Here is a 26,082-nt window from a genome sequence, read left to right as displayed (position 1 = left end):
AATAAAAGAGCTGACAGATGTCAGAGATTATGTGAAAGCCAGCATCCATGAATCGGAGGTAATGAAGTTCCTATACCCAAAGAACCACAAGAAGTACATGGGGAAATGGATTTACTGCAGTCCAAGTGGACAATGCATGTGTATGTCCTGGTGTAAGTATGAGCATGTGAAATCAGCAGGATGCCTGAATGGAGTCATAAAGATATGGGTTCCAAAGAAGCATTTCTTCAGACAAGGATGTCTAGATGTGAAGACTGATGAGAGAGTGGTTGATGAATCACACAGAGGGGGGAGTGTAGAGGTGGAGCCAAGTACCCCCACCCAAAGCTCCTCCCCCATGCTGCCTATATGTTCGGAGTCAGAGTGTGAGGCACGTGCATTACCAGTGAAAATACCTATACCAAAGAAAATCCTGGAAATAAGATTCCCATTGAGAAAGCCATATATACATTCACGATAATAGGATGGCCATTTGAATGAAATCCCGGAGGAAGTGTGGAAACTGATCAAAAGAGAAGATTGATGACATCATGAAAAAGCAGAGCTGACGCACCCAGAAGCGATGCAGAGACGAGAGAACATAAATATTCTATAGGCTCTAAAGAGGAGGTGTTAAAGATGAGCAACATTTCAGGCTCGATATGAAGATGCTCATGCTGCAGAAGTAATGAAGAAAATACAAAGTCATTTTACAATTGTACAGATGCAGTAATGCAAGTAGACAAAGTATTCTTAAAGGTTGGCTAAGTAGTGAATAAATTGCGGCAATGCACCAATGTATATACATAGGAAATGTAAGGACTATAGATGATTCCACAACGCAGTTAGAAATTGAAAACCTAACCATGGAGGTGAATCAAAGAAAGGCTTGGTTGGCCCAAGACAAGGAAGTCGAGGCCACTGTGGCCCTGAATGTTCAAGCAATGGTTAATACAGAACGTGTCATACGAACAAAACTCCTGTTTTAGGTGAGAAGCGAGAACATTGACGATGTCAGAGGTTCATCATTTAATAGTATTTTAAATGCAGCAAGACTTGAAAACATGGTCTGCAGTCACGTGGTCAGATGGAAATGGACATTGGAATGAAGTGAATCGAAACCGAAGAATACAAGGTCTGCCTATACTCCCTCATATTCTCAGGCAGAGAACATTTCCAAGGCCAAGTTCAAAGCCTTAATTGACTAAGCAGGCTGCAAAAGTGATGATAGATGACAGGCCAATTTGTGGGAAGCTATGGTTATGGCCAGCCCACCAGCACCTGGTGCCGGCCTGTGTGCTGCTTACGTGTGTGGAATATTACAGAGGGGTACAAGGGTGCCATCCAATTATATAGGGCCACGTAATAGAGAGCCCTATAGTTTGTATAACCAATGGGACGTCGTGTATTTGATGATGTTTGTAGTGACCTACACTAGGGGAGGGCTTAGTTGCCCCACATGATGTTAGAAACCCAATCACCTTCCCTGACAAGTATGGAACATATACCTAGATGTTCCTTGTAAGCCTATCACCCTCCCAAGTAGGTTTTTGTAGTTTGCCACGATGGTAGACGTCAATGATGATGAGTTTTTAGCATAAAACCTGCTTTTTTAATGAAATGCATTCAGTGAGAAGATCGAGCGACTTCGTTGATGCTTGTCCCTGTTTTAGATAATTGATATTAAAACAGATGCACTTTGTCAACTTCCTGAGTCAGTTTGACTATTGATGTTTGAGTATATTCTGCATCTCCATCCATCTCAAAGTATTGCTACCTCGTCTTAAAGGGCTGGGATGGATACCCCAGCTCAGTAGTTTCATTCAATGTGGGATCAACCAGAGTCTCTCGAGTGAGCACCCACGTGGTACCTGACCCCTCTGCAGTTGGTCTTCCCTTAACAATTTACAGTTCTGTGAACTTTCCTCAATGTGCCACTTTGCGACTTTCATTCAACACAGTTTGGTTTCCTTATCGGTTCCCCTTCGACTCATCGGCTGTGATGAGCCGCTTGGCTATTCACCCTATCTGGAGTCAAGACAGGTACCACATTAGCAGGTGTCTCCCTCGGTCCTGCATATCAGCATAGGCGTGATCTGTGTACCGTTGACATCTGCTGCAACACACTTGGGCTATTGTTCACGGTCTTATATTTCCATCTGCAGAGGCTTTGCTGGTCTGGGTCAGAAATGGCGAAGTTGCTACTCACCTTGTCGCCCCTTCGGTTCTCGATGCTTTTCTCCTCCTTTTGAACTGCCGGACGTGGTTAGCTCTCTCATTGTGCGGTCTGCCTTGCTCATACTGTGCTCTTGTGCTCCACCTTTTATCCTTGTGGGGAAGAGAAAGGGCCGTCAGGTGAGTGTGGTTCTGGGCAAATGCCTGACCCTGCCTGACCCTTGTTTTGGGACATGTCAGGTAAACTAGATTTAGTCTGTTGTTTTTCGTGGTGTGGGAAACTGTTCATGTGGAAAAAAGGGTGGGGGGTGTTTCTGAATGTCCTACTTGGTAGGATGGGGAAAAGGTGTTGAGAGAAGGGGGATACCACATCTCACACGTCGGTGTCCCACTTCCACTCCCCAGGACCCCCATCCAGGTGATCCTCCCTCACTGGTCCGTCCCCAGGAACTTGATCCAATAGTGATGGCTGCGTCCTGACCACCTGGATGTCAGATCCCCGGGGACTAGCTAGGAAGACAACATCAGATTTCTCACAGTAACAACCGCAACCCCAGACACGTGTTTCAGCCTTGTTGGGCCGCATCAGTGAGGTGCAGCTGTGCCTCTCTGATCACAGTGAGCAAGGGGTCCACGTCTGTGTTCCCCCAGGTAACTTAGTGTGACCAACCCAAGTTCCCTGCAAAAATACAAAAAAGGTAGCAGGCGCCCCTCTCTAGAAAGAACATGGCATGATAACTTGTTATGTGTTTTTTTCCCACATTCAGAGTCCACAGCCATACTTTTTGCTCATTGTACTTTTCACAAAGGAGGAATATCCATTTGCATATCAGTCTTTATCCCGCCCACAGGGGCAGTCCAGCACCCAAATGCCAGGCAAACCTCCTTTGAACAAGGGTACCAGCAGCAAACCCAGATACGTGTTTCAGCTTTGTTGGGCCTCATCAGTGAGGTGGAGCTGTGCCTCTCTGAGCACAGTGAGCAAGGGGTTAACGTTTGGGTTCCGCCAGGTAAATTAGGGTTACCACTGCATTACCGCTCCACCCAATCCCGATTTTGGGCGGAAAGTGGTAGGCTTATCGCCAGCTTTTTGCTGGAGATAAAAACCTCCCTTTTCTGCCCATTTTCGGCACTTTAATCACTGGAAGAAATAGTGCCAAAAAGCCCAATAGAGTCCTATGGACTCTGAATAAATGGGGATTAATGGTGCCACCGCAACTAGGGATCCGCCGCAAATTGCGCCGGATCATGCTGCAGTAAAGCTAATAGCATTGGGTGGCATGCTGGCGTATTTACTGACGGGATACCGGCCAACTTGTGATGAGGCCCGTTGTCTGGAAGGGCGGCAAGTCTACTTGATAATTGCTATTATGCATATTTGGCAAAGAATTAACTGTTAAGTATAATTGTTACATCTTTGATTTGACAACTGATTTTTTATATGATTTGCTTTTATTGTGTGGAAAGTCTAATGTAAACCGTATCTCACATGTATATATGTCAGACTTTTATAATTTTATTTCAGATATTATTTACCTGAGACATAATAAAAATTACATTCCCAGCAATAAATACTAATATTTCATGAAATTAAACAAATACAAGTATATTCTATTTGAATAGCTCAAAGTGCACCTGAATGTTAAAATACAATAGACCTCATCATACGGTCTGGGAAGAATTGTAGTAAAATGGTGGTGACGGATTACTGCCACTTTAATGCCACTTTCCCGCACCACTATTATTAGTACTACTATTTTTAGTAGGCGTAATGAAGGAATTGCCCTCAACAATAATTGGATAACCTCCACGTCACCTAGAATAAAATTGGCAGAATTGCTGCAGTGGAATTACTGCTTGCAGTAGATTTGAAAGAATCCCTCGTATGGACTACACAAATGCGAATAACACCATTTTGCCGGCGCCTGTAATCTCATGGTAAATCTACAGGATGGAGTAGCAGTAACAATAAATAATTTGTCAGTAATTCCATCGATTTATTGCCAAATTTGTGCCAAAGTCATAATGATACCGAGTGTCTTTTCAGCACACCCATTAGCTTTAAAATATTCATAAAATGTAGAACATACCTATTTATTTAAAACATTTGTTAAATGTTCAGTTTAATAATTATTATTTTTTTCCAAGAAATGTATCTTCATAAAAATCCACAAATAACATAAATAAACGTATTCAAAAATATAAAACATTTCAGAACACAATAAAATCACAATATCTGATGTGGTCAGATGCTCTAAGACATATCAAGAAGCAAATAGATCGCCCAGGATATTCTTCTGTCTCTTAGCATTAAGACATGTAATATTGCTGGTTCAATACGCCAAATGCCTCAAGCTATAAAAATTGGAATTAACAGCATGTTTCTAATAAACTTAAAAACGAACAATTTAAAATAAAATGGATCAGATCATCCCCAGACACAAAGTAAAAATATGTATGTGAGCTTTGGCTTGACTTGTCTCATTTAGCATGATTCACAACAAAGGGGGGTATGTTGGCTCTAAATTTTAAAAGTGAAGATCTTTGTCTTGGTTTTTGAAACTAGCTCAAATCACTTTCATACATAAGTCTCAGTTTTCGAAGGTAAGGTAAACGTTGAGTTATGAGTGTGTCAGACAGTACACATAAATATACTGACGTGAAACGTTCAGTACTACAGCCATATATCAATAATCACAGAGATGACTGGTGACAGCATTTTGACCCACTCTTAGGAAGTAGTTTGACATAATAGAGTGGGTAGAATAACCTTCCTGGAGCCATACTTCATTAAAAGCGGTTTAACAGTTTTGTGCTAGCTAATTCTATGCAGGGTGGAAAAGGGACAAGCACAAGTATTTCTTGTAGTGTGTTACCGCAAACACATTTTCTAGATATGTGCTTACTCCCCTTTCCAGGTTTACTTTGCTAATGTCATAAGTCATCCTAATCTTAGCACCACATTAAGGGACTTCCAAGCTAGCGTGCATCATTTACAAGGGCTTTATGGAAAATGCCTCATTGTACCTGGCAGAAGAACTCACCATATTCAAGGGATTTGGGTTGTTTGACCGTAGTAGAATTGTTTGTGGCAGAATTGACCGCAGTCATTTTTGACACAATTTTTGTTTTTTTACCGGAGCCAAACAAACCAAACCCATGTCCCCCCAAAATTACCAGTGCATCCACAAACCTCCCCACACCCCCTACCTACCTTTTCACCATCCGCCGCCTCTCCTGTACCCTGCAGGATCAGTTTCATCTCTCTAACGCGGGTCAGATCCGATGCTGCAGGGTCAATTTTTCTTATTTTTCCTGTCACCCGCCTCGAATATTGAGGACACCCCTGAATTCCCAAAATACTGAACATGGCGAGCGGGAGACACCCCTGCAATCCCTGCTCTCTGTGTTCGGTATTTTGATCGAATGGTACCGACCGAAATCGGTCAAATGTACCATTTGATCGATTTTTTTACCAACAAATTGGCTAATTCCTATTCAAGACAAACAAAGAACAAGGAGACTAGCCATGGATAGATGTGGAAAAGGACTGTAAATAGCAGGAAATTAAAGTGAGAAGATTTTCTCCAGCTATTCCTCAGGTCTGTAGGACAGCATACTCACTTACTTGAAAAGGAATTACCATGACCTCAAGATGACCTGTCTCACGAGCATCACCACAGTGTAATCTGGAAGATACCAGGGCTTGGATTAAAGTACAGAAACTAGAGGGAACTATAAAGGGGGGGGGCAATGGAGAGTTGGAATAGGAGCTGAGTAAAAGGTGGGAGAGTCAAAGGGGGGAGCAGGAAGAGGAAAGGATCATAAGAACATAAGGAGACACAAGTTCATAGAGAGGAGAGAACAGGAGTGAGAGGGAGGGTGTGAACCAGAGAGTGCCTGAGAGAATACCGGCACCAGTTCTTCTTAACAACCATCATTTGGGGAATATTAGAGTAGGCTCCCCCTTGGGAAGTCCCAGTGGGAGTAAAATAGACAGGCCTCCCACAGTAGAGAGGCTACTCTAGATAGTATGGGCTACTGATTGAATACCCAAGATTAGCTAGTGTTCAAGCTAATCTTGGGTGTCAGGGAACCCTGGACTAGGGTAGAGGGAGGCCACTTGACACTAAGGGACGAGCTAGAAGAACACTTTAGTCGTATTAGCTGGCAGTCTAAGCCATCTCACATCAAACCCAAGAAATGTGTTAATAAAACCGTTGAACCATCTATCTTTCTTAAGACCATCTGTGACATAAAAGACATGTCTGAAGTGGGGCACGCTAGTGTGTGAGCGCCGGAGGAGGTGTGAATGAAGTTGTATCCTTAGTGTTCCCTTTTGAAGATCTTACTGGTTGCTATACTTCCATGCTGATGGAGAGAGGTAAGGACGAGTCAGAGTACAGTAAGTACCGAGTAGAGGACACATGCTAAATTCAATGCACAGAAGCACCATTGGGGTTTGGTTTCAGTGTCTAGTAATGGGTGTGTTTTCCCACTTCTGGTCCCTTGATAACCTCAGATTACAAATACTGTGTGTGTAGCTATGAAACTAAACAGAATGTGTACACAGTATGTGTTTAATAATTGTTGTTTTAAATGATATTGTAAACATTGTGAAAGATGCAGCACATATGAATGATTACAAGGCTACACATAAACCTAATTATATTTTTGTTTTCTTGTACCAGATAAATCACAATCTGCCGTTTAATAATGATGGTAAAAGAAGCTTCAAACCTCTAAGATGTAAGCACAAATAATTTTGTAAAATGTTCCACTTTTCAGTTTTTGATTCCACTCCACTATGTTCTTCTAATCGTGTGCCATTTGCTTCATTGTTTACAGCTTCTCCCCCACCTGTAGACAGAGAACATAAACCAATTTTGCAGCGCTCAGTAGCACAGGGTGTGATGAACTCTCCAATTCAAGGTCAGTATCGGTGACATTCATTTTGCTTTTTGATTGTATATAAGTAGTGTCTTCCAAGCGTACCCTATCTGAAAGGATATGTCGACATATTGCGCTTATTCCATGGCCAAAACTCTCATATCATCAACACTTAGCATCGCTATACTGTGTCCAAAACCTCCCCTGGCACAGCCAATACAGATGTGCAAGATGCTAAAGCTTTGCCACTTCTTGCCATTCAACAGAGGCCATCTTGCACACATGTGCAATCTCTGTGAATAACACACACAAGTGGGCATTGTTCAATTATATAAACTCCCAGGTTCTAATTACAGCCCAATCATTCATGGGGACTAGAACTTGGAAAACTGTGCTGTGTTAGAGCCTCATCACTGGTGCTCTTATTTATTTATTTTATGTCATGGCCAGTTAGTTAATGGGATATAATCAGCTGCAGAGTAAACAAAACAAATAAAGTTCTGTAGGTAAAATGCAGTATTTCAGAATATAAAGACTTACTACAGCACATACTTAAAACGTGATGCCAATTTTCAGACATGGCATTGGTAGCCTAGAAGAACTGGCCTAGCTTAAGAAAGTATTATTGAAAAAGAACACATAAAGTTAAAATCAGTATTTCACCACCGTTAGTAGAGTCTATCCGCCTCATTACAGTTTCCCATGTATAGTAAAAATGCAGGTAGAATTGCAAGTAATTCCAGCACCAGCATTTTTACTGTATCAGTGAAACACATGTTTTTTTCCTGATGGGGGTCACAGATCTACCTCCATGCATGACCTGACGGTAAATTAGGTCCACAGCGGCAATGTAATGCTGCTATTACCTCCATGGAGAACTATGAGACTGCATGGAATGGGATTTACAGGTGTTTATGCCACCTGGAATATCCCAGTATTACCGTGGTATTAGGTGGCAAAAATTGTAGGGGCGTTTGCCGGTATCCTGCCTGAATTACCGGTGGGATACCAGCAAACTTGTAATGAGCCCCTATGTACAAAAAACGTTTTTATCACACAGACTACTTCCACATTGTTTATCATGTGCATTTTCTTGCCAAGTACTGCATTGTAAAAATCCTTATTTAGGCAAATAAAGTACTGTAACTGTTAAATTGGCTTTATTGTATGGTTTGCTCAGAAAATGCCATATTCTTGTTGAAAATGTACTGTGGGCATTCTATGTTGCTTTTTATTCTGGGTAACATGCCATTCTACTGGGAACCATAAAGAACTAGTTCCTGCCTTTCAAAGCTATTTGAAGATTGAGGTAGCCTCGTTTTTACCCAGATTAGAAAAAAACACAACAGTGTCACAACTATTCCTTCAGAGCATTTAATTTCAGATTTAGTGTGCCCTCCTGATTGGTTCCCAGCAGGGCAGGTCAACCAATAACCATGAGCAATGTGTGCCTTCCATTCAAAGACCTCTAAAGGGCAAGAGCACCCCATTTCCAATCCGAAGAGTAGTGACAGGACCCTGTGTCATTGCTCTCTCCTCAGAGCGCATCTTTTCATATTATTATTTGTTTCTATTTTCCTGCCATCCACATCCTCTCTGCCAATTGGTTCTGCGGATGTTATGTCAGGGACTCTTTTTGAAAAGTTTGTCTTTGAAAACTCAAATCCAAAACATTATGTTACAGACTGTACAAAACTATGGGGGAATAAGTAGATACTTTGGTAGATTTGGGGATCACTAGTTTGTCCATTTATGACAATGTATAAAGCGAAACCTTTACCTACAATCTTGGATTCTGCTGGTCTTTGGGGCTGTAAAGATTAAATTGTGATGCAGATTATCTGTGACATAGTCTCCTGCCTAGCCTTGGTGGCTGACAGTGGGGTGATTCAAGAGGCTGGGTGTCACCCACGAGCAAATGGATTTTGTGCTGTGAGGAGGTTACTAGGGATGCCCAGACCACCCTCACTGAGTCTTCACACTAAGGTGGGGAATCACTCATACCCTACCACCAACCCTACCTATGCTGGGGGGATAGCCACAAACCCATTTTGGGCAATACTACCTGTAGACATTCAGGGTGAGATATACCACCCTACTAGTCATACCCAAGCACTCATCATGGAAACCATGACTCTTCCTTTAGGGAGATAGGCTTGCAGCTTTCTAGATTAAGAGCAAGTGTTTAGATACATTTTGTTCCTTGGCACACATTAATAGGAGATATATGAAATCAATGAACAAGGCCTAGCAGGATGACCGCAACACCAAACATTTTCAGTCTAGCTCAGCCTACACTAAAAAGGTGCAATCCATGACTCTAATCGAGAGACCAGACTATAAAAGCCAGTTCCCTCAATCTAGAAATGGGGTGATGGGGAGAAGGAGGGGTTTTGAGGAGATTTGCGATCAAGGATTCTTTTATAGCCAGAAGAAGTGGAAGGAAATTGCTGGAGGTTAGAGAGTGTGATAATTGGAGGAAGAGGATTATCAATATGGAGAGAATTATTGGAGACTGATTGGGGTTGCCATCTGGAGAGAGAGTTATTAAAGAAGGAGGTGTGAGAGGAATGCTATCTAGAAGGAATAATTATTGGAGAATGAGGGATACAATATGTAAAGAGTTACTGGAGAATGAGGAGGAAAACATCTGGAGAAAGAGTTATTGGAGGAAGAGGAGGGATACCATATGGAGAAAGAGAGACCTTAATGGAAGGGGAGGCTTTTCAGTAAAAGAAAACTGTATTGGCAGAGAATAGATAACATCTGAGTTGGAGAGTCTAGTGCTGGTGAAGAGGAGAGGGTTCTGGGATCAGCACATTAGAGGTGGAGATATCACCACTCAAACTCAGATGGTGAGTGGAAGACAAACAACCCATTTATCCAGAAAGGTGAGAAAGATTTTAATGGACCAGGTCGACCCAGGGCAAACAATAGACGTGACCGGAGGAACAAGGTACTGCAACCCCACCTTGTCCATGGATAGATGTTGGCACAGGGACACTCCTGGCTCATAGAGCCACAACAAAAAGTTTCTCTACAGGGTGTAAAGGTCAGGCGGATGTCCAGGATGAAAGAATATCACTACCCATGTGGTATAACAATCGCTTCTTGGTAGACAGATATCCTATGTTTTCAATCATGGCTCAAAAGGCAGAATCTTAAGATTGATTAATTGTATGACGGGCATCGGGTCAGGACTTTTAAGTCAACTGCCATCCAAATGTAACTTAGTTACCAAGATTTTCTTAAACAATATCAAGTAATATTCTTGAACATTTAGACACTTATCAAGCACTAGTCAAAACGTCCAAGACTCCTACTGGCAATGTGAGGTCAGCACCTGTCCTTTACAATCACTTAGCAGAAAACAACAACTTCTGTTGAAATGGTGAAGTGCAAAACCCAATGGCAGATCAATTGTGGATTGCCACTGATGGAAGACATTTAGTCTCATATTAGTTCTAAAATTCAGTAAATCTCTGTCCCACCAAATTGTATTCAATATTTTCATTGTATATGATAGGATGTTCTTAGGCCAGAAGTAGAGATCTGTAGGTTCAAGATCTTGTTGGCCGTGTCACACTTATGATGTTGATCAAGCACTTTCTCACCCAATGTCCCTGTATTGCCAAATGCAGAAAAGATGTATGGCATCATATCTACAAGATTATTGGAATAGTGAGTCCATTTACACGTACGGTGCTACTTTTGGGAACTGAAAAAGTCTTTATCGCAATAAGTCATACGAAATGTAAGTTGATGATATGATAGGTATGGTATGACAGGTTGACATTTTAATGGTGGTGTCTCTTACAGGGATACCCTCAATGTTAAGGCCATTATCTTATACAATATCTCCTATAATTCCTGATGGAATTTGACGTGCGATACCCACAGGTTGACGTCCACTGTTGCTTAAAGAGAGACAACATCAATTTATCGGCTATATCTTTGGACTGTGTTCTGAGGCAGTTCACAAAGAAGGCATAATTTAATGTTCACCAAAAAAAGTACTTGAGTCTTTTTCTGACATAGTATATCACAAACCCCCTTGAACATTTCTAAGCCACTGCTTTTCCCAATGCTTCAATTGATGGAACTGAACAATTAAAAACTTAACTCAGCTTACTAAAACGTATTTGTTTTTGGTTCTTTTTTTCAGCCCCATGCCCCCGTTTTTGGCTGATTTGTTTCCGCCATCGCCTGTTTGTGGTTGTGAGGAATTCGATGATCTGCACGGGGATGACTGGGCTTTTTGAAATTTTGTGATGAAATTAAATGATGGGAGATCAACCTCCGGAAAATGGGTGTGGCTGATCAGCACACATTTTCCTCTGTTCACTGCACAACAAACACATTGGGCCTCATTACTAGTAGCCCGGTAAAAACGGGTTCATTACCAGCATGCCGGTAAGAGCGGGTCCGTGCTCGTATGAACCCGCTAATAGCGGGTGGTTACGAGTGTGCGAGTATGCGTGAACCCCCATGCCGTTAATGGTAATACCGGCATGCCGCTAAAGGCCCTCCAACCCCCCGATAGCGACATCACTGGACCCGCCGATACCAGCACCGCCTCAGAGCAACCCCTAAATACCGGCCCGGTAATACCACCATGCTAATACCGGGTTCGCAAAACCGGACCGGCAAATTATGTCATCGCGCAGGAACGGGAAATGAGCCGGCAGCCATCTTTAAAAACACAATCCATTGCCATCCTCCCCAACCACCAGTCTTTTCGTGTTGTGCTCATCAGAAAACCCTGAGAATGTCCAAGGCTGCCCAGAAGATGACCCCCGGAAGCAGAAACAGCGTTTCTCTGACGGTGAGCTCAACATGCTGGTGGACACTCTGGCCCAGCATGCAGACATAATCAAGTCCAATGACATGAAGCATGCTGCCCAGATGAAGAAAAAGCAAATCTGGCAGGAGGTTGCCCAGAGGGTGTCAGCCGTGGGGACCACCCCACGCACTGTACGTGACTGGAGAAAGAGGTGGGACGACCTCCGCTTGAGGGTGAGGAGCATCCTGGCAGTCAACAGGAGGGCGGCCATGGCGACAGGCGGGGGGCCACACTCACCAGCAAAGCTGATGCCCTGGGAGGAGACTGCCAGCTCATTCATTGATCCCGAGTCAATAGAGGGATTCGGAGAGATGGAGATGGGTGCTGCATCATCCCCAGAAAGAGGTGAGTGACCCTGCACATCCCTGTAGGGGAAACTATGACGTAGCACAAGTGACGTGGAAGTGAGACTAGGCAAGCCAATGCATGTCCCAGACCCACATCAACATATCCAGTCAATAATGCATGCACACCCTGCCACACACAAATGCATGCTGAGTGCCAATCCCAATCCCAACACACGGGCAACATAACATGACCCATGTAACTCAACACACAGTCCCCATATCAATGGCATGCCACCTGCCATGCATTGATGGCTTACATGCCCCCTCAGAACACCAATTGCCACACCCCTGTAATAAATGGATGCATGAATGTAGGAATATATCACAGTACAATAGTATGTCGCTGGCATGTGACACCATCACTGATGACCTGCATCTTTTCTAACCCCCAGGCACCAATGAGGAAGGTGCCAGTCAGGAGAGGGGTGCAAGGGCATCAACATCACACCCTGGTACAAGGACTACCACCACCCCCCAGCCAGAATAACAGGCCAGACCAACACGCAGTGTGCCAGACCGGGTTGAAACCCAGTAAAAAACACCTGCTGCCAGTGTGGTGTGTGGCCCACCAAGACCCATCAAGACCAGCAGCAGCCACCCATAACAGTGGGAGGGGGTTCCGTTCTTGCAACACCAACCACCGCGGATGTTGCAGATGCAAATGTGGACGCCGAGGGTGTCACATTATTGTCCACTACACCCACCCCAAGCCCCCTTACCACCTCCCCATCCCATATGGAGTTCGACACGACTCCGACCTTGGAGATTCCGACATGTGCATCTTCGAGGAGGACAGCACCCTGGATGTGGGCCCCACGCAAGCACTATCCACCACCCCGGCTACCACCACCCTGGCTACCACCACCCTGGGTACCACCACCGCGGCTACCACCACCCCGACTACCAGCACTCTGGCTACCACCGACACCTTTGAGGCTCGCCTGTCAAGGGTGGAGGCACGACAGGAGTCAATGCGTGATCTAAGGCGGCAGTATATTGCCGATGGGGAGGACACCAGGAGGGCCATTGCTACTGCCATTGGAGAGACCACAGCAGCCATTGCTGCGAACACTGCTGCCGTTAACGCATCTGCAGTCGTCATGGGGGACTGTCTGGGGCAGTAACGCAAGTACTAACGTACATCCTGCTCCATATGCAGCGGCCACGCCTTGGAGCAGGCGTGGAACCTGCCTCTGGCACGTCCTCTACTACAACACCTTCAACCTCAGCCTACACAAGCCCTGTGCGGATGACCCAGAGGAGTGCACGGCACTCAGAGATGCCACTCCAGGATACCAAAAAGGCCAAGAAGTAGATTGGCCAAACAATGGCCATTGGACACATGGTTGTTGGAGAAGGGAACAATCATCAGAGTACATTTGGGGACATTTGGGGTTTGTAGAGTGGGTTAGGGAGTTCACTGGGGATTACTGGGGTTTGTAGGGTGGGTTAGGGAGTTCACTGAAGGTTGTGGGGGGAGTGTTCACATTGTTGCCTGTTTGAAAAATACACCCTTTGTGTGCCAAAAATTCAATGGCTGGACATTCTTCATTTTGTGCATATACATTTAATGTGTGATGATGTTCAGTGGCCAACTCCCAACAATACAAGTGTGCATGTACACAAGGAGTCAGTGTGTCACTGACAAATGTCTATCATAGTCCCTGTGTTTCAGAAGTATTCGTAAATTAGTGCTTGGCGTACAGCATGGCCATCCCGTTCATCACCTACTGGCAGGGGGGCTACTTCACCTCCATCTCCATCCTCATCATCCTCACCCGGGCCATGCATGTCAATGTCAGGTGGCAGTGGTACATTTCCCCGGACACACATGTTGTGCAGCATGACACAGCCATGGTGATCTTTGCCACCTTCTCAGGCCTATATAGGAGTGCCCCACCAGACCTGCTGAGGCAGCGGAACCGCGCCTTCAACAGGCCAAAGGTCTGCTCAATCACAACACGGGTACGGGTGTGCACACGATTGTACTCCTCTTCATGGCTGTTCTGCGGGTTCCGCACAGGGGTAAATAGCCACGGCCTCAAGGGATATCCTCCATCACCTGCAAGCAGATACAAATAGGTGTGTGTCACTCTGAACTGCCACCTTCAGGGAGCACAGTCATTGCGGCAGCTATTTGGTGTGGGCATACACATGTCCCTGTATGTATGTAAAAATGTCACCTAGATGCAATCTATGCTGTCATGAGGTGTGGTAGTCTGGATGGTGTTCAATAGATGATGCAGGGTGTAATCATGCATGCTGAGGCAGATGTGCTGTGGTATTGCAACAATGTTTAGCTTCCAATTCATGCTGTTCATTCAGCACTATGCATGGTCACACTGACCACATTGCCTCAGTTGCCATCCTGTTAATTCATGCATTGCTTGCCATCACCATGGTGGCCTGGTTGTGCCTCTTACTTGTTGTCATCGATATGCATAATTTGTGCAATGTGGCCCAGTGATGTGTCATGTTCCGTTTGGCCGGTTCAGGTCAGGAGTGTTTAGCTCTGCAAGCATTATCCAATCACTGGCAATTGCCACCCAGGTGGAGTATTCCCCCCCGTTTCCCACCCAGGTGGAGTATGCCCCCCCTTTCCCACCCAGGTGGAGTATGCCCCCCTTATGCATCCCTACACATCAGTACCCCAAAGCACTGCCATGGGACAGTTGTGCAACTCACCAAGCAGCCAGGCATGTGGTCCAGCATGTCGCTCCATGTGACGGGGTATCGTGGAGTTGCGCAGTACCATGGCATCATGTGTTGATCCGGGATATCGGCCGCAGCAATGTGTGATGATCTTGCTAGAGTCACATACCATTTGCACATTGATGGAGTGGTATTGCTTGCGATTGCTGTACACTGTCTCTATGGCATGGGGGACTACCAATTCCACATGGGTGCAGTCGAGGGCACCAACACAATGGGCATGCCTGCCAGTGCATGTAAGCCTACTTTGGTGTCGGCTATCTCCTGGGCAGTCCGTGGTAGGGATATGTGGGTGCTTGCGTGATTCAGGAGGGCATCCAGCACTTAGTTCAACATGCGTGAAAATAGTGGCAGTGAAATGCCATGCAGCTGGCCCACTGTGTGTTGGTAGGTGCCTTTGGCCAGGAAGTGGAGCACAGACACCACCTTTAGTAGCGGGGGGATAGCAGTGCGTATTTCTATGAGGCTGGCAATGTCGTTCTGTATCATGTCCACTATGGTGGTGATGGTGTCACGGTCCAACCGGTACAGGGTGTGGATCTGCTCAGGGGTTAGGTTAAAAGGGCTGGGTCTGGTGCGAGGGATTGGTGGTTGCCTGCAAGGCACTGCTGGCTGCGCTGGTGGTAATTGCTGGGCCTGTCTCACCCTCCTTCTCCTCCTGCGTCTCCTCTGTGCTGCCTCTTGTTGCTGCTGTAGTTGGTTTTGTTGTTGCTGTTGTTGCTGTTGTTGCTGTAGTTGTAGCAGTATGGACATGTCCTCCAGCGCCATGATTGCAACAGCTAGTGGTAGCATTTTGGTGTTGGAAGGAGTGTGGTGTGTGGGTGTGCTCATTTTATACTGGCCCAGCCTCCATTGACTCCACCTGTGGGGATTGTGTGCACCTGTGGCAGTTGCCTTGTATCCTGATTGCTGTTTGTGGGTGGTCCGTGATGCCTGTATGGGCGGCATCACACAGCCCGTGATTACCGGCTTCGCGATGCTGGTATTTGCATGTCCGCGTGGGTTGTGATGTCTCCCTATTACCGGCATGCAGTATTTGCTCCCCGAAGGGGCGCGTATACGCGCCCATGCCGCTATTAGCGGCGCCGTTATTTAGGGTGCCGCTAATACCAGGTTGCTGGGTCAGAATACACCGGAGCACTAAACAATACCGGTATCACCATACCGGCATCGTTTTTGCCTTACCGCCAACCTTGTAATGAGGCCCATAGTCACGAGTACTCTGGGTGGACACAGCCTACAGGTGCAGTCCTCCTGTCATGTTCAGCTGTAATGTGACAGCCACAGGTACATCAAAGCATCTCACGTCTGGTCAGACCGCCGCTTCTAGAGACCTGCCGCTTTTAATCAGGAACCACAGAGAGCTCAATTAACCAGAGAGACACTTTGATTCACAACAGACATGAAGATGGGTGGGACTTAGTAGTAGATGGTGGCAACTCTTTAACTTTCCTGTTGCAATGCACTCTAGTTATTGCCTCAAGCATAACAGAAGATTGTTGGTGGGGACACAGGACTGGTTCATTAAGGTAAGCTTAGCCTGCACCAATCACGGGGGCCTATTTGGCTTTAAAAGAAAGGTTGAGCTCCTCTTTTGGCAGATCATCTGATGACTTCTAAAGGAGTAAGAAGAAGGACTCATTTTGGACCCTGGCTGAAGGTACAGTCCCTCTGAGGAGCATCAAAGCACCAGTGGTTGTGTAGGCTCTGATTGGGATATTGTCCTGTGTTGGATTCCCCAAGAAATTCATTTCTGACAGGGGATCAAACTTCATATCCGCGTATATGAAGGTTATGTGGTAAGAGTGTGGAGTCACCTATAGGTTCTCTACATCCTTCCATCCGTAAACAAATGATCTTGTTGGGCAGTTCAACAAGACCCTGAAAGGCATGATAGGTGGCTTGGGAGAGCACCTGAGGAGAAAGTGGGATGTTCTCCTGTCATGCCTTCTGTTCGCCTACAGGGAGGTTCCACAGAACGGAATAGGGTTTAGCCCCTTTGAGATTCTGTTTGGACACCCATAACAAGGTCTCCTCAGTCTAGTGAAAGAGGGAAAGCAAACCCTGATCCCCTACAGGAGATGTGGGGGGTCTATGTATTCGGCCTTCGGTCTAGAATGGCAAAGTACATGAAACAGTTGAGAAAGAATCTAAAGGCCTGTCAGGCGCTGATGAAGCACTGGCATGACCAGAAGGCCACAGTGACAGTCTATTCACCAGGCCAATGGGTGTGAATTATGCAGCCTGTGAAACCCGGACAAGTGGACTGGGCCTTAGTGTGTGCTGGAAAATGTCAGTGAGATGAATTACCCAATTGACGTGAAAAGACCTAAACAGATGTTCAGGGTCTTTCACATCAACCGGATAAAACCCCATTATGGCCGGAATTACTTGGTCATGGCATTAGTGACTGACGGAGAGACTGAGTAGGAGACCAATCCCCTCCCAGACCTTCGGCACACTGAAGCCACAGATGGGTCGGTTAAAGATGTCAACCGTGCAACAGACTTGTCAGCAGAGCAACTGACAGACTGTCACCGTTTACTGGGACAGTTTGCTGGTATGTTTTTGCTTACTGCAGATCGCGCCGGTTGGTGCACCCATGATGTGGACACTTGAGACAGCAAGCCGGTGAAGAGTAGGATTCACCAGATGTCCGATAAGTCAGGGACACCATCAAGGTTGAAGTTTCCAAGATTTTGTCCCTAGCCCAGTGGTACGAGTCCCTAAAGAGACCAGTGGTGAGAAGTTTGCTTTTGTGTGGACTACAGGGGGGTCAATTCTGTCATGAAGACAGATGCTCACCCCATTCCTCGGGCAGATGAGCTAATTGACAAGCTTGATGCTGCCAAGTACATGAGTACCTTTGACCTCACAACAGGGTATTGGCAGGTTTGCTTGGCAGATGGAACAAGAGAGAGGTCAGCATTCTGAACCCCAGAAGGACATTATCAGTTCACTGTGATGCCCTTCGGATTGAAGAATGCCCCTGCCACTTTTCAGCGGATGCTTAACCAGGTTTTGTCTGGTCTGGAAAACTTCAGTGTCGCCTATTTAGACGACATTGATGTCTTCAGCCACACCTGTGAGGATCACTTATCCCACCTGAAACAAGTGCTTCAGGCGCTGCAGAATGTAGGTCTGACTATCAAGGTCACATAGCGCAGGGCACAGTGACTTACCTAGGCCAGCCACCTGGTCGGTGGAGGTGGAAAACAACCTCTTGAAAGTTACAAGCTGTGAAGGATTGGCACATCCCCACTACACAGACGCAGGTGAGACCCTTTCTAGGTCTCACCGGGTCCTACCGGTCGTTCATCAGAGCGTATGGGACCATGGTGATGCCGCTGAATGATGTATCCCCCAAGAAAATGCTGAAGAAGGTAACTTTGACCCCCACCTGTCAAAACTCCTTTCAGGATTTAAAGGAAGGATTGTGCAAGGCCCCAGTTCTGGAAGTGCCAGTGGTCAGGAGTTCATTATCCAGACAGACACCTGTGATTTCGGCATTGGAGCGTAGTTAGCGCAGCTGAACTCTGAGAGCAACCTGTCGCCTACATTAGCAGGCAGTTGACAAAAAGGGAAAGGAACTGGGCTGTCATTGAAAAAGAGGTGTACGCAGTCGTGAGGGCCGCAAAGAAGCTGAAACCTTACTTCTGTGTGCTTCTGTGTGCTTCTTCCATGCCATTGTGCACTACTAACGCTCTTCTTTTATTTTTTTTAAATACTGCCTCTACATGACAAAAAGCATGTTCCCGCTGCAGTGAATGAATCACCCACATAAAGTGCTACAGGTTTACATAAGAGCTGCAATTTACCTTCTCAACCACCAATTTGCACACACACTGTGATATACAGTACAATTACTTACCTCTGTGTAAATAGTGTTGGAGAATAGCTCCATAGCATGTTAGATTTGTTTCATGGACAATATGTTGAAAATGGTTTGTTATTATTTGGGAATTCATTCAGGATCACTTTTTTTCAAGCCATATAGCTGATAGGAGCAAGACAAATATCTTGGAAATGGATTGAGTGGGAGCACTATAGTAGATAAAACAACCGATTTAGAAGGGTGTGCTGTGTGGTTTGCATTGACCACCTCTAAGGAAAACATTGGGGACATTAGTAAAGACAGACACAAGTGATCACAGTTGAAGGGTGTTTATTAAACTGTAAGTACAGGGTAGAAAAACACCTAACCTGAACCAAGATCTAAGATGGGAGCAAGCGTCGACCATCAAATGAAAAATAAGGCAGTCCTTGTGGCGTCTTGTCAAAGTAAAAAGCCTATACTAAAAAAAAACGATTGCCAATTCCTTACAACTAATTACAGAACGAGTGTTGGATAGATTATCCAAATTAACGAAAAGGTATTCAAATAAAAAGTCAGGATGCGATTGCCTTAGGTCTCCCTTCCCCATGTTTTTTGCACGAGACAAGGTGGGACTTTGGAGCACAGCACACGCTCGAGCCTTCCCAGCACGAACCAACAGTTCCCTATCAGCTATCAGGTTCTTCGATGGTTAAGTCTATTTTCAATAAAAAGTCTCTCGCCTCCGAGGCCTGATGTTCTCAACAAACACAAACGTTCTGTTCTACGAACACTTACGTAATGGCTTCACCTCTGGGTCCTCCTCTTCTGGGCACAGTTGGAAGACCAATGTTCTAGAACAATGTGACACCACCCTGTTGGTGAGACCCTAAACCGATGCCTAGTATTGCATAGCCTCAAATCCAGCCTGAAATTACTTTACATTACTTTTGTGCAGCATTTATCCTAATATAATTAATGTTGCTGTTTTTGGAAATTACTGCATGCGCTGCTTTTTTGTTAATTGTTATAACCCATGTTTTGTATACATAAAGAGAATTCTCGCATGCTAAAATCTGCAACTCATGTTATTTGTACTGTCTTTTCAGGCAAAAGAACGTTACCAGACAAGGTATGTTATAATTGAGTTGATCATTCTCTTTAAAGTATTGCGAAGCCCTGTTTTTCTATTTTCATTATTTAGGTGAAACGCTTGTTATTATTCCAAATGTGATTTTCACAATGATCGCAACACACATTCGATGCTTACATTAGTTGTTTTGGCCCTTTTTTATATATTCGTTCATTTAAATTATATACTGTTTTTAATTTAGACGCATATATAGAATTTAATTTACCAACAAGCACTGCCGGACCATGCAATGTGCCTATTCCTAGCTTTGTCATGTAGAGGCGAGGGAGGGAGAGGTCATGGGTTACTGCTTTAACTTTCACAATTGCACTTCTGATCCCCTTTGTACTCTTGTGACCCACTTTAATATCCTTTTCGTGGGACATACTTGTAGGAGTGTCCAGATTATTCCCTCGTGGACACCGCCCTTCTGTGCATCCTTTCAGTAATGGTAAATTTAATCTAAAGAATTACTTTAACATTGTTGCAAAATGGAGGTTCATGTTGTTGTCCTACGGGCACCATGGTAACAGCTACCCAACGACTTCATACATGCACTGACACATATGATTTATTTAGTTTGGATACTATTTCTTTAACATTAAAGGGCAGCTCGTGAATTGATGTTTTCGTCATACCTGCATTGTGGCACACCCTGGACAAATCCTGTTTACACATTGGCCATGAATTGAAATATTTGACCTTTAGTGATGTTTGAATTACCTATATTTGCTCCTCAGATTACATTATTTGAAACTCTTCCACATCAAGCAAACATTGCTAGGAACAGGGTTCAAGTGCTGCACAAAAACTCAGGTTAACTGCAAACGAAGCAAATAGTCTATGGGTCTCATTACACGTTTTGAGATAGCCATGCCCTTAATAAGGGCATGGCACCCCCAAACCCGGGTCCGGATTCCCTGAATGGGGAAATATCGGACCATTCCGACCTTGGAGGGCCCGGTATTTCCCCATTCAGGGAACCCGGTCCAGGTCCATCCCCATTCCCATTGAGCCCCTTTAGGGCTCAATGGGAATGGGGAGCATGCTAACAACGGGCCCATTAATGACGGACCCGTTGATAGCATGCTGGGTCGCTCGCGGGACCCACTAAGGACTTCTGGTAAAACCAGGCATCCTGAGCATGTCCCGCGAGCGGACCTCGTAATAGTGCGGTAAGGGGTTAACGACTCCGGCACCTTTACCGGCGCCGTTAACCCCTTACCACCCTCCTCGTAATGAGGCCCTATGTCTAAGGCACTACTTCTGTTTTGATTAGCAGGGTGCAACAAACGCCTCGGCCCATCTCTTTAATCAAATACCGGGACAGAATGTTTGAGCATGAAGAAAGGTGGCATATAAATAGCTCTGATTTCAAAAAGAATGTTTCTCAAATTGAGTTAGCTAAGTAAATCCTATACTAAATATATAATGTCATAGAACTGCATGTTTAACCTTTGCTTTCTACTAAATCCTTCTTAGAGTAAGTGGGGTGCCTCAAACTGTAAGAAAATCACAGTTGGGAAATGAGGAGCGTTGTCTGACGCTCAGCATGCTTTCTCGGACATCCCGCAGAATATTGTGCGGCTATTTAAAATAGAGATGAGTGACATGAGTGACATGAGTGACATGCATTTCAGTAAGTCAAGCCAAACTCATAGTTAAACACCATCACAGTGGCATGTGATACAGGAATCAACGTTTAAAATACAATGTAGCCAAGCGTTGAAATATGTAAGGCTCTTACAATGGTCTATGTAAAAGTACTAAACGTACACAAACTTCTTCTATTAACAATACTGTACTTGAGAGAAAGATTTGAGCGTTTTTCTATATTTTTCTTGCTGCAAAGGCTGTACCATTGACACGTGGCGCTCATCTGCACTGTAGGTCGACGTCTGCATCAACAGGAGAAGGGGTTCACTGGTCCTTGGCCCACCATCTGTAAACTAAGCCATGTTACCCTTAGAAACCATCTTAAGTCTATGAAAGACTCACACATTCGATCTGCTTATCAGCCTGGTTGGGAGTAGTGCTCATTTGAAAGATGTTGAAAACATTCAGGTTCCAGATTTTCATCTTATCAAAAAATCGTGAATTTTGATTGCTAGTGAATTCCCAGTGTATGCGGACCAATAATGGCATTTTTGAACTTGCCATTCCTACACTCAGGTTTATGAACAGCAGTGTGCTTCCTAGCATTTAATTGACCTAACAGCAAGGCTTTTGAAAGTAGCGATTGAGAGGAGTGTTAGCGAGTGTAGAGGGCATTGTGGGCCAGCTTCCAGACGAAGGGCAGAAGCTTGCCTCTTTGTTCTAGATGGGGGAGACCCACTCCTATCCTGCTTAGCTAAGCAATGTTGATCCCCATCTGTGAACAAGAGTCTGTGTATTAGAAAGATTCATAAAATTGACATCTGTGTTATCTGACATTTTCCAGGTTTGACAATATCATAAAATGGCAGTTGGACTTTTGACGGTTCGGGAATGATCTATTCAGCCACAGCCTGACTTTTCAGCCAACACAGCCACCTTCTAGTTGTAATCCTCTGGTGTTTCATTGGATTTGTTTTCTTATTTAAATCTGCTCTGTTAGCTTTCTTGAGACACCAAAGTGCTGAGGATCAGTATGCCCGCCCTATTTGCATAGACATGCGTAATAGCCTAGCAGTTAAAGGGTTAAGGCCAACAGGGGCAACCAGCAGTACATTTTTGTTGATGCATACAACATGAATACACAAGCAGACAGAAACAATTATGAGCAAATGAATGTTTAACATTTTAGGTAAAAGCATTACATTCTAACAAGAAAGCATTTCCCAATATATGTGTGTTTTACAAGCAGACAAACATAAACATGTATGTTACGGATGCACGTTGAAAGACATTGCATCTGCAAATATAAGACACATTATTGGTTAACATTTTCTTTTAAATAATTATTTTCTAATTTGTTTAATTCATTTCCAAGTATATGTGTGTTAATTCAAGTATGACAAGGTATAATAAAATAAATACATTTTGTCAGTCAGTCAGAGAATGCTATTCAGCAAATTTGCCATTGGCACACAACAATTACAAAGGCCCTCATTACGACCTTGGCGGAGAACCATGGTGCTATTAGCACCATGGTCCATGCCGCTAAGGTTGCAATTCCGCCATGGTGGTTGGCGGACTTACCGCCCCATTCCGACCTTGGCGGGGCGGTAAGTCCCCAATCCCCATTTACCCTTCCCCATTCCCATTTTTGCCCCATAGGGCATAATGGGAGTGGGGAAGGCGTTAATTACGCCACCGTAAATTACGGTGGCGTAATTAACTCCATGGTCCCTTAGCGCCATGGATTTTAACACCTGCTAAAAGCAGGTGTTAAATCCGCCATGGCGCTAAGGGACCTCGTACTCAGGCGGTAAGGGTCGGCGCTGTTAACGCTGGCGTAAACCCCTTACCGCCTGGGTCGTAATGAGGCCCAAAGCATCATTGGCTCAGTCTAAAAATTCAAATTCAACATGATAGTGTTGTTAAAATTTAGAATTCATTTAGTCGCAGCATAAAACCAGATAAGTTACATAAGGCAACAACAGTAATTTAATCAGGCAACACATAGAGACGTCCAACGAAGCCAAGCACGGCGAATACATTTAGCAATAAAATAAATCTCATTTGTTATTTCTGTAGAACGGCATACAGCAACTGCTTCTAAAATATTTTTAACTGTGCTTTCCTGAGTAATGGTACCAGATACATGTTCCTCAATTCATTGTAATAGTCACAGAATAAAAAAAATGAACAACAGTTTCTGGAACCATACCACAAGCCAGACAAATTACAGAATCACCATCCCTCCAAGTGCAAGTAAAGGTCGCAACTTGAGTTTGCCAGTTCTGAATTCAATAAACAGGCTACACACATAGGCTGGGACTATTAGATCTAAGTGTCTAACCCTGTCCTTGGGTGAATTTCAAAATAATGTAATCCAACACTGACTTCAACCTTATGCATGAACTAAAAAGACGTTCCTGATTAAAACGTTTGGACATCAACTTAATGTCTCTTTTAGAACCGCAAGGTATATTCGTCAGGTTCTTCCACAGTTCATCCAAACCCACCGATTCTAACTAATGTTTTACATGACTTGGCCATTGAAAAGAACGACCTCGTGGATGATTCCCTTAATAGTGGAGAACTTGGAGAACTGCTCAGTAGCCTAAGTAACTTTTTAAAGAATGTATTCTCATCCACCCTCAAGATTGAACAATTGGAGTGGCCTCATACCTCGGCTCCGTACAGTACTGCCGATATGACCTCAATCGTGTAAATATTTATAGCAGGTGAAACTGCTTGCTCACCCTGAGGAACAAAACATTTCTTTAGACCACCACTGTTCTTTTCTAGGATGGTCTGTGACCTGCTAGATAGACTTGCCCTTGTTCCAATTTTGGAGAACATTACCCCCAGATAATCTTAGTGCGTAACTTGTTCCAGCGCAATCCCTTCGACAACCAACCCAAGTGCCACAGCCCTCGACCTTCTTGGTCGAAGCACCATAACCTTGGTCCTATTTCTGTTAAGGGTCAGACCTATCTCGGAACACTTAGAGATAAAGCGCTCCATTGCATGCTTAATCCCCGTAGGGGACATGGCCAGCAAAAAGAAGTGCTGGATAACCATCAGCACCGGGTTTTGGTGGATCAAGATTCCCCTCAGGGCATTCTGCTACCAAGCCTAAAATGATCTCATTAATATAGAGGCAAAACAGAAGCGGGGCAAGGACATAGTCTTGCCGCACGCCTCTGATTTGTGGTCTCTCCTGCAGGGACCCATCTCACAGTGGTCGTGTTATTTGAGTAAAGCTGGGCCGATCACACACACCAACTGACATGACATCCCCGTCCTCAACAGAACCTGCCATAAATGGGCCCGGTGGACAATGTCAAAGGCAGTCTGCAGGTCTATAAACACTTTGTAAACACGCATCTTTTTTAGCAGAGTGTATTTATGCAGAATTATGGACAGGAGAAAACACTGATCTACTGTGCTCAGCCCCTGCTGAAAGCCCGCTTGGAGTTGGGAAGTGAGACCATTAGTTGTCACCCAGTCCCACAGTTGTTAAAAAATCTGAATCCAGTAATGAAATTGGCCTAGAATTACTCTGTTTTTCTCTCCCACCTTTTTTGTATATGGGTACGATCCCCACGCGACGGCACAATTCTGGGACATTGTTGAGGCTAACCACTGCTTGGAACAGCCTCGTCAATATAGGCAGCCAGACTTCTGGCTCGTCTTTCCAGAGATCGACCAGGATATTATCAGGGCCAGGGGCCTTATGCCCCTTCATACTCAATAATGTTCTTTTCACAGCTCCCAAAGTGATGTCGATGTATAGGTTACCATTATTAGGTAGGACCCAATCCATTTCAACTGGTCTCTCCCTGTGAGAACCTTCAGAGTCTTCCTCCACCTCATATAAACCCCGAAAGTGGGAGAACCATTCCACTGCTGTGACGATAGAATAAAAGGTATTTTCTTTAGTGTCCTTATGGTCAGCAAACAGGGACCAGAAGGCCTTGCTGTCATTGTTAGTGGTTGCCCCTCTAAGTTGATCCCATTTAAGTTTGAGAGATTCCGACTTCCTCAACTTCAAATGGAGCACTTCCTTGTTCACCTTCCAAGATATGACATGAGATCCTTCTTAACTGACCCACATTCGGAGTCAAACCGGGCAGGCTTCTGCAGGATTCTCCGCTTATGCATAGTCATTGAGCTACTAAACCATGAGCTAAGCTCATAAATCAAGTAGTCATACCCAACCAATATATCACCATCCCTATGGTTGTGTTGGCAAAGGTTTTCAATAAAGGGAAAAGTTGAAAAATATATTGAATATTTAAGGCCAGCTGTCATAATGCTATCCTACTTGACAACACGTTTAGCATTCCCATGTGCGTTAGGTGTAATCGCTTCTCACTTCTTACCTGACCATGTTGTTTTTAACAACAGTGGTTTTTGATTGCTATCCATTCAATCTATAATAGAGAACTCTTCCACTTCTTCCCAGTCGCCCATCTCCACCAGTATGTGGTCTATTCTCGAGGAACATTCAGATCAATAAAATGTATCTTTTTTGGGCCGGTCCTCTATACGCCTACCATTACACACCCTCAGATTTAGCCCATATAATATCAGGGCT

General features: G+C 44.6%; 1 protein-coding gene across 2 annotated transcripts in view; it reads left to right on the top strand.

The window, feature by feature from the left end:
• The window catches only part of LCP2 (lymphocyte cytosolic protein 2), a 1,016,893-nt gene that overhangs the window by 578,255 nt on the left and 412,556 nt on the right, over positions 1-26,082 (top strand). For both annotated transcript variants that reach the window (XM_069654319.1, XM_069654320.1), the window contains 3 exons: positions 6,846-6,903; positions 7,003-7,086; positions 19,870-19,892. In XM_069654319.1, coding sequence (XP_069510420.1) covers positions 6,846-6,903; positions 7,003-7,086; positions 19,870-19,892 — 165 coding nt within the window. The remainder of the gene's footprint in view (positions 1-6,845; positions 6,904-7,002; positions 7,087-19,869; positions 19,893-26,082) is intronic.

The sequence above is a fragment of the Ambystoma mexicanum genome, chromosome 3q (assembly GCF_040938575.1).
Source record: "Ambystoma mexicanum isolate Mex_15411 chromosome 3q, UKY_AmexF1_1, whole genome shotgun sequence".
Taxonomy (NCBI): Eukaryota; Metazoa; Chordata; class Amphibia; order Caudata; family Ambystomatidae; genus Ambystoma; species Ambystoma mexicanum.
Note: the sequence above shows the minus strand (reverse complement) of the source record. Positions and strands in the feature narration are given on the sequence as shown.